Consider the following 9,017-nt stretch of genomic DNA (forward strand, 5'->3'; position numbering starts at 1 on the left):
TCCCTGTCCATGTCCCTGCTCCCTGTCCATGTCCCTGCTCCCTGTCCCTGCTCCATGCCGCTCTTCCATGCCACTGCTCCCTGCCCCTGCTCCACGTCCCTGCTCCCTGTCCCTGCTCCAGGCTCTGGACAGACATCTGGAGCTGGTGGGTGTCCCTATTCCAGGGATCAGGGCAGGCACCCAGAGCTGCTGGGTGTTCCTGCTCCATGTCCTTCCTCCAGGGATCTGGGCAGACACCCAGAGGTGCTGAGAGAGCAAACACGGAGGATGAAAGCTCATCCCCCTTGGATCAGTGTGGAACAAGTGACACATCTACTGCTTGACTGAGCCCTTGGCTCAGAATTCCCTGTGTGTGGATCTGGGCTTGGTGGGATCCTTTTTCCATAGGTCAGGGAGTTTTCTTTCACTGCCTGATGATCCCTGTTCCGTCTGCAAGGAGCAAAATGAGCCCAGCCTGGCTTGGCACAGCCTGGAGCTGCTGGGTGTCCGTATTCCAGGGGTCTGGGCAGGCACCTGGAGCTGCTGGGAGAGCAAACAAGGAGGGTGAAGGTTTTCACCTTCACCTGATCCTCTTGGCTCAGTCAGTGTGGAACAAGTGACACGTTTATTCTGTGACTGGGAGATTCCCTGTGTGTGGAGCTGGGCCTGGTGTGATCCTTGTTTCACAGGTCAGGGAGTTTTCTTTCACGTCCTGATGATCCCTGTTCCATCTGCAAGGAAGGAGCCCAGGCTGGCTCAGCACGGCTGGAGCTGCTGCCAAACATCCCCCCTGTCACACTGTCCTGGGGCTCAGCTGCTCCCTGACTCTTGCCCCGTGGGAAAAGCAAACATGACCCAACATTCCTGTGTTTGGAGAGCAGTCAGGCAGCATCCAGGGCCAGTCTTCTGGAAAAATCCTTCATGGAATGTGCTGGTCGGTGCTCCCTGAGGGCAGCCCGGCAGAGCAGAGCAGTCGGAGGTACTGGGTGGGTGCTGGGTGACTCCAGCCCCTTGTGCTTCCCCTCTCCCAGACCCTTCCCTCAAACCTGGCTGCTTTTCCCGCTGGAGGGCACAGCTGGGATCCCCCAGCTGGCTCTGCCTGAGGCACACACAGTGTGTGTTCAGCTGGAGACCTATGAGGGTTCTGGTTAAAATGGTCCTTGCAAACCTCGTGGAGACCCACAGTTAAATTGCTGAGATGCCTTGGAATTCCCAGTCCTCACCCCGTGGTATCCAGGGAATGCCATTGTGCACCTCCCACTGCCGGGGTGGGACATGGGCTGTCCAGCTGCTCAGGAGCAGGTGCCAGTGGTGCTTTGGGTAATTCCCATGTTGGGGTCATTCACATCCATCCATCCCTTACCTTGGTGCTTTGAGCTGTACAGCCCCATGGAGCGCTGGATTGGCTTTGGAATCCTCTGCAAGATGCCTCTGGAGGGAGTGCAGGGATTTCAGAAGCTCTGTTTTGGGGAGAGGTGGGAAAACTGGGCCTCAAATCCTGTGCAGGAACCTGTTGGGGTGTGTGTTGACCCCCACGAATACAGCTTTGCTTGGAAACAGTTTCCAAGTCCTGCAGTGTCAGGTCTGTTCCCTGTCAGACAGGGCTTGTCCTGAACAACTCACTCCCATTCCCAGCTTCCCTGCTCCTGCTGGGAGAGGGCTTGCAGTCAACAGCAATGAGATTTAACGTGTTCTCCCTAAACCCAGGGCTTGGAGCATCGTGGTGAGCTTCGATTTTCCTGGGCTTTCTATGTTAGTCCTTGCCCATGGGACAGGACAGGAAGGGGAAAAGCCTCTCTGGGAGCTTGGTGGGGTCGTGGCTGGTGTGGGAGCAGAGCTCCACTTGCTGCCCCTTCTCAGAGCATGAGGCTGAGCTTCCCTTCTGTCTCCCTGTTCGTTTTCCATCTCTTCTCAATTCCTTCCTTCCTCCACTTGCCCTTGGCATTGGGAGCAGTTTGTTTGTCCCGTGTCTGAGCTCTCTGCAGTGACCTGTGAGAGCTGGGGCCTGTCACCCAGGTGGATCCTGTCAGGTTTTGCAGCTTTGGCATGTGGCAGTAACAGAATTCCCACCCCCAGGCTGGCAGAGAAGTACAAGGAATGCCTGACCAGCAAGGAGAAGATCCTGAAGGAGATTGAGGTGAAGAAGGAATATCTGAGCAGCCTCCAGCCCCGGCTCAACAGCATCATGCAGGTACCTGAGCTCTGCAGAACGGGACAAGGTCCTGGGGGCTGAGCTGAGGTCGTGCTCCCAAGGGCAGTGCCTGGGCTGCTTTGGATTTGGATCTGGAGATGTTTCATTCCCGCTGGGTGAGGGGCAACTCCACCTCGTGCCCAGGCCCCTCCAGAGCCTCCTTGTTTATGCGGCAATTCCAGAGGAGCCGCTAAATGGGCCTTCCCCTGGAGAGTCCCACGCTGTTCCAGCCCCCTGAGACTGCCCTGGGAGGGAAGAACAGGAGGAGGAACTGGGCTATTTTCAGCTCCAAAGCTTTCCCAGCCGAGGCCAGGCCAGCCCTTCCCTGGGGCTCGCCGTGCCCGTGATGTTTAACCCAGTGCTGGCTCCATGTCCCACTGGCTCGGGAGAGGGTGAGGAGGATGAGCCGCTCCCTTCCCAGTGCTGAAGGCCGTCCCTGTCATTCCCAGGCCTCCCTGCCTGTCCAGGAATACCTGTTCATGCCCTTCGACCAGGCCCACAAGCAGTACGAGACCGCCCGGCACCTCCCGCCGCCCCTCTACGTCCTCTTTGTCCAAGCCAGCGCCTACGGACAGGCCTGTGGTGAGCACAGAGGGGGAACACGGCCCTTGCAGAGGGGTTTGGGATCACCCCACGGGCCAGATTTCACTCCTGCTTGCAGGAATCACCACTCTGGGGGGGTCTTTGCAGCCCATGTGCTGTCAGATTGTGCTGAGCCCGGGTGGCCCCATGGCCAGAGCAGTGAGGCAGCAGCATTTGAAACCTTGTTGGCTCAGCTGCCTGCCTGGGAGAACTGCTTGGGAAGCTCACTTCCCACCCCTTCCCCCCTTCCCAAGGTTGGCAGGGATGTCCCTGCAGCCTGGGAGCTGGCTCAGTGCTGTCCCAGCCTTCCCAGTGCTGTCACCCCGTGGGGTGACACCTCGTGCCACCTGTGGTTGGTGGGCACTCCAGGACAAGGGGTGCCTTTCCCTGGCCTTTCCCACAGATCATCTGGGAGCTTTCATCCCCTCGGGAAGCTTTGTATGTTGAGGGGCTTTCTGGAGCTTCCTGAGCTGGGAGGGATTCACTGGAAGGGGTCAGGAATCCCAGTGGGCTGTGTGGATGGAGAGAGATGTGGGGTCACCTGCTGTGATGCCGCTCTGGGAGCAGGGGAACATGGAAGGACACTGTGGCACTTGGCCACAGCAGGTCCCTGCTCAGAGGCATCCACAGCCATGGTGACACTGCTTCTCATCCCTGCTTGTGCCAGCCAGACCCCAGTCCCTCCTGGCTCCTGATAAGGATTTGGCCTCCATGGTTTCCAGGGAGAGCCCCTCAACACCCAGCATTTTCCTTCCTCTGCCCCCATCCTGCCCAGGACATCCAGCCCTGTGGTGGCCCCACAGAACCTTCCAGGCAACTGCTCTTCTCACTGACCCTTTTCTTGGAGATTTCCCTGCCAGGAAGCAGGAGTTTTGGGGGCAGGGGTGCCTTTCCCAGCAGAAGAGTGATCCCTAGCCCAGTCCTCCTGTGTCCCCTGCAGACAAGAAGCTGGTGGTGGCCATCGAAGGGAGTGTGGAGGAGGCCAAGGCCCTGTACAAGCCCCCCGAGGACTCGCAGGGTGAGTTGAGGGTTGACTGGGGGACGTGTTCCTGTGTGTCTGCAGCTCCTGGGAGCTCCTGCCTTTGCTAGGAGAGGGATGTCTGGGGAAGCATCCCTTGGAGAAGGGGCTGGTGGGGGGAGAACTGAGCCTTGGGTGGTCCCTGCTCACCCCCCTCTCTCTGTGCAGACGACGAGAGCGACTCGGACGCGGAGGAGGAGCAAACCACGGTGAGGGACAGCTCTGGGTCCTGCTCCCTCGGGATCCTGGGACCTGCTGGGAGAGCTGGGCCTGGGTGGGGCTGGGAACTGGTCCTGCACGCCGTGAGCATGTGTGGAGAGGCACTGGTGTTAAATCCAGACGTTTCTCGGCAGGAGGGAGGTGCCATTTCCCAGTTACTGTCCTAAATGCAGGAGAGCCGGGATGCAAAGCTGCTCCAGTGTGTCCCACCACATTCACATCCCAGATGGAGCTGCTCCACTTTGTATAAATAGCCTGAGGGCAGGGAGCTGGTGTCCAACAGGGAGGGATCTGTGTCCATCCCCTGCCAAAAGTGTTCTCTGCACCAGGGGTTGTTCAGCACTCCCTCAAGGAAGTGCTTATCCTGCAGATAATTCCTGCTGGATGCTGGGGAGAGGCTGCAGATCCTGGTTGCCCCCAACATCAAAGCCTGAGGGGGGTTTGGGCCTTCACTCCCACCATGTGGCAGAGCACTGAGTGTATTGGGCTGTTCCTGGGGAGAAGGAAAGGGAAGGGCCTTGTGTGCAGGGAAGGGAAGGAAGCTGGGGAAGGGGCTGGAGCAACAGGAGCAGCTGAGGGAGCTGGGGGGGGCTCAGCCTGGAGAAAAGGAGGCTCAGGGGGGACCTTCTGGCTCTACTGGCTCTGCAGGGGGGAGCCAGGGGGTGTCGGGCTCTGCTCCCAGGGAACAAGGGACAGGAGGAGAGGGAACGGCCTCCAGCTGTGCCAGGGGAGGGTCAGGTTGGATATTGGGAAAATTTCTTCCTGGAAAGGGTTGTCCAGCCCTGGCACAGCTGCCCAGGGCAGGGGTGGAGTCCCCATCCCTGGGGGGATTTAAAATCCCTGTGGATGTGGCACTTGGGGATGTGGGTCAGTGGACTCGATGATCCGAAGGATCTTTCCCAACCTGAACGGTTCTGTGATTCTGGGACCTGCCCCTCACGGTGGGGAAGCTCTTGGGGCCAGCAGGCCCTTGGCTCTGTGTCCCAGGGGTGGGGATGCTCCTGGGAGCTGAAGGAACGACAGGAACCAGAGCTGGGCAAGGGTTTCCTGCTGCCCTCCCTCCCCGGGGCAGCTCTGGGGTTGTGGCACCGGGATTTTGGGGGACTGAAGGAGAAGGAAAGAGCAGTAGGGTGGGAAGGGGGGTCCCTGGGCTGGGGAGGAGCAGGAGAAGGCTCTGAGAGCTGTTCCTCCCCCCAGAAGCGGCGCAGGCCCACGCTGGGGGTGCAGCTGGACGACAAGCGCAAGGAGATGCTCAAGAGACACCCCCTGTCCGTCACCATCGACCTCAAGTGCAAAGGTGAGGGCTCAGGGACAGCCCAGCAGCACCCCGGGGGTCCTCAGGGAGAGCTGGGGGTGTGGAGGGGTTTTCCTGAGCCTTCCATGGTGGTCCATCAGCTCTGCCTCCCCGAGCCCGGGGGCTGACCTTGCCCTGGAGCTCCTCCATCCAACTGGGAGCTTCCCTCTTCTTGTGGGGTCTTGGGCCTGGCAGACACCTCCTGGGAAGCGCTGGTGGGATCGTGCTGGGGTTCCAGTGGGTTCAGTTGCTCCCACACTGCCCCTCTGCCCTGGCTGTCCCAGCAGAGGAGGGCAGCGTCCCACCAATGCTCTCCCTGCTCTGGCCCAGATGAGAACGTGCTGCACCTCACCTTCCACTACCTGATGAACCTCAACGTCATGACGGTGAAGGCCAAGGTCACCACGGCCATGGAGATGACCACGGCCATCAGCGCCGGGTAAGGGGGCCTGGGGGGCTCCAACCTGGGGCTCGGGGGGCCTGTGGGATCCAGGAGCCCTGCACAGCCTGGGGCTCATGGGACAGGGATCCCATGGGATCCAGGAGCCCTGCACAGCCTGGGGCTCATGGGACAGGGATCCCATGGGATCCAGGAGCCCTGCACAGCCTGGGGCTCATTGGTCAAGGATCCCATGGGATCCAGGAGCCCTGCACAGCCTGGGGCTCATGGGACAGGGATCTTGTGGGATCCAGGAGTCCTGCACAGCCTGGAGGTCATTGGTCAAGGATCCCATGGGATCCAGGAGCCCTGCACAGCCTGGGGCTCATGGGACAGGGATCTTGTGGGATCCAGGAGCCCTGCACAGCCTGGAGGTCATTGGTCAAGGATCCCATGGGATCCAGGAGCCCTGCACAGCCTGGAGCTCATGAGGGCAGGGATCCCTCTGCCCTCTGGGATCCAGGAGCCCTGCACACCCTCCTCCTTTTCCTCTGCCATGACAAGCCAGGATCAGGGAGTTTGGGAACCTTTGGCAGAGCTGTCAGGAGCTGGGAAGAACCTCCCTGCCCCAGGCTGTGCCTGGCAGCTCCCTCCCCTGCCTGCTCTGCAGGTCACCTTGTCCCGAGCTCTGGACATGCAGCTGCCTCTCCCTGTGCCCCCCTGAGTCCTCTGGAGCCTGGTTTGGGTGAGGAACAGCTGAAGTGGCAGCTCTGGGAGCCTGCCCAGGGAGCTCCCACAAGCTGCCAGCTCTCCTGTGGCTCTCCCTGGGGCAGGAGGAGGTGCCTGAGGAAGAGGGAGGTGGGAGAGGCCGGTCTGGACTCACCTGGAAGCAGGTGTTGCCTCCCAGCCTGTCCCACGTGCAGCCTCCCCATCCCCTTGGGGTGCTCTTTTTGCTGTAGACTCCCCAAACCCTCTGTGACAGCAGCTCGAGTTCCTGTCTGGGGTGTTCTCTCCCTCCTGCTGCCCTTGGCTGTGTCACCCCAAACCAGAGAGGCTGTGCCTTGAGCCACACCCCAAATCCTACAGCCCCTTGTGCTGGGTCAGGGTTGGGAATACAGTCAGACATGTTTTACTGCACCAGAGGGAGCAGCCTCCTGGGAAGTTGGTACCCTGTGGTTCCCATCTTCTTCCCAGCCAGGGTGGAGACGGATCTTTTGGAGAGGAATTTGGGGAAAGCCCTTCTGGTCCTGAACTCCTGGAGCTCATAATCCCCTTCTCTGGGTTTGGGGCCTCTTAGTGGCCACCCCAGAGAGATGTGGAGCCCAGGCTGCTTCTGCCTGACCTCTCCTCTCCTCCTGCAGAGACCTGCTGTCCCCAGACTCGCTCCTCAACTGCCTCTACCCAGGAGACCACGGGAGGAAAACCCCCAACCCGGCCAACCAGTTCCAGTTTGACAAAGTGGGGTGAGTGGGGGTGGTTGGGCTGAGTGCCCCACTCCCAGCATGGCACATCCCTCCCTGGCCTCTCAGGGAGGCTTTGGAAGTGGTGGGACAGGGTGAGGGGATGCTCTGGGGGTGACATGACCCTTCCTTGTTGTCCCCACAGCATCGTGACCTTGAGCGACTACGTGACAGAGCTGGGGCACCCCTACGTGTGGGTGCAGAAGCTAGGAGGCCTGCACTTCCCCAAGGATCAGCCTCAGGCACGGCACACCCCCTCCCCTGTCCCCCACAGCAGCTTTGGGGACCCTCTGGGGACACTCGTGTCCTGTCCTGTCCCCTCAGAGCTGCTCCCAACCCACGGTGGGATGGGGTTCCCACCCCGTGATCCCACCACGGCTGGGACAGGCTGGGCTGGGTCTGCGTGTGGGGCACAGAGGGGATGGTCTAAGCCCTGTAAGGGACACTGAATGACCCAGCTGATGGCTCCTGGGCTGCGGGGTGCCAGTGACAGTGCCACCCCTCCTGCCCACAGCACACAGTCACTGCAGACAACTCTCTCAGTGCCAGCCACATGGAGCTGACGGTGAAGCTGCTGCGGAGCCGCCTGCAGTCCCGCCTGGCCCTGCACAAGCAGTTTGCCTCCCTCGGTGAGTGCCAGCCTGCCTGGGCACAGGGGGGCAGGGACAGGGTCCTGCTGGGCCCCCCACCCATCCCTGGGGACAGGGGTGCAGTGGCAGGGTCCTGCCACGGTCATCACCCACCCCTGGGCACAGAGGTGCAGTGGCAGGGTCCTGCCAGGCTCCACACCCATCCTTAGGGACAGAGATCCAGGGGCAGGGTCCTGCTGGCATTCTGACCCATCCTTAGGGTCCCGCTGGGCCCCCCACCCATCCCTGGGGACAGGGGTTCAGTGGCAGGGTCCTGCTGGCATTCCTACCCATCTCTGGGGACAGGAGTGCAGTTCCAGGATCCTGTTGGACTCCACAACCATCCTTAGGGACAGGAATGCAGTGGCAGGGACCTGTTGGCATTCCCACCCGTCCCTGGGGACAGGGGGGCAGTGGCAGGGTCCTCATGCAGGGCAGAGCTGCCTGGTGTCACCTTTAGCATTCCCAGTCGTTCCCTGTGTCCAGGAGGGCAGCAGGGATGAGGGAGCTGCCCTGGACTGGGGGGCAGGAGGAGGCTGTGCCCCTCCCAGTGCCCAGCACCCCCTTGGGAATGGCCATCCCAGCGCTGGGAAGGGATTTGGGCCGTGCTGGGAGGGGAACTGCACATGACACGTGTCAGGGGTTATGCAGCCCCGGGATCCAGGGGGATCACGGCCTGGGGATCCAGTGGGATCACAACCCAAGAATGCAGTGGGATCACAGCCCAGGGATCCACTGGAATCATGGGATCCAGTGGGATCCCAGCCCAGGCCTCCACTGCTCCTACTGAGCCCCGGGTGGGCTGTGCAGGGTAAGCACATCCTGGGTCCTGGTTTGGGCCTCCCCCCGGCAGGACAGTGCCAGGACAGTGCCAGGACAGTGGCAGAGCTGGTGCCCGGCCCTGCCCCGCTCAGCTGGCCCTGTCCTTGTCCCCAGAGCACGGGGTGGTGCCGGTGTCCAGCGAGTGCCAGCAGCTCTTCCCCACCAAGGTCGTGTCCCGCCTGGTCAAGTGGGCGGCCATTCCCTTCGAGGACTATGCTGTAGGTGCCAAACGTGGGGCTGGATCCCTCACAGCCCTTTCCAGGCCCCTCCCAGCCCCTTTCCAGCCCCTTTCCAGCCCCTTTTCAGCCCTTTACAACCCTGTCCCAACCCCTTCCCAGCCATTCCCAGCCCCTTCCCAGCCCCTTCCCAGCCCCCTTCCCAGCCCCCTTCCCAGCCCCCTTCCCAACCCCTTCCCAGCCCCTTCCCAGCCCCTCCCAGCCCCTT

At 61.3% G+C, this 9,017-nt stretch overlaps 1 protein-coding gene across 1 annotated transcript in view; it reads left to right on the forward strand.

Annotated features, from left to right (window-relative positions):
• The window catches only part of THOC5 (THO complex 5), a 13,746-nt gene that overhangs the window by 2,843 nt on the left and 1,886 nt on the right, over positions 1 to 9,017 (forward strand). The window contains exons 5-14 of the mRNA XM_027669577.1: positions 2,056 to 2,170; positions 2,620 to 2,752; positions 3,693 to 3,770; positions 3,939 to 3,979; positions 5,187 to 5,286; positions 5,614 to 5,722; positions 7,024 to 7,125; positions 7,268 to 7,364; positions 7,637 to 7,751; positions 8,688 to 8,791. Of these exons, the coding sequence (XP_027525378.1) occupies positions 2,056 to 2,170; positions 2,620 to 2,752; positions 3,693 to 3,770; positions 3,939 to 3,979; positions 5,187 to 5,286; positions 5,614 to 5,722; positions 7,024 to 7,125; positions 7,268 to 7,364; positions 7,637 to 7,751; positions 8,688 to 8,791 (994 nt within the window). The remainder of the gene's footprint in view (positions 1 to 2,055; positions 2,171 to 2,619; positions 2,753 to 3,692; positions 3,771 to 3,938; positions 3,980 to 5,186; positions 5,287 to 5,613; positions 5,723 to 7,023; positions 7,126 to 7,267; positions 7,365 to 7,636; positions 7,752 to 8,687; positions 8,792 to 9,017) is intronic.

The sequence above is a fragment of the Corapipo altera genome, unplaced genomic scaffold (assembly GCF_003945725.1).
Source record: "Corapipo altera isolate COAL_440 unplaced genomic scaffold, ASM394572v1 162, whole genome shotgun sequence".
Taxonomy (NCBI): Eukaryota; Metazoa; Chordata; class Aves; order Passeriformes; family Pipridae; genus Corapipo; species Corapipo altera.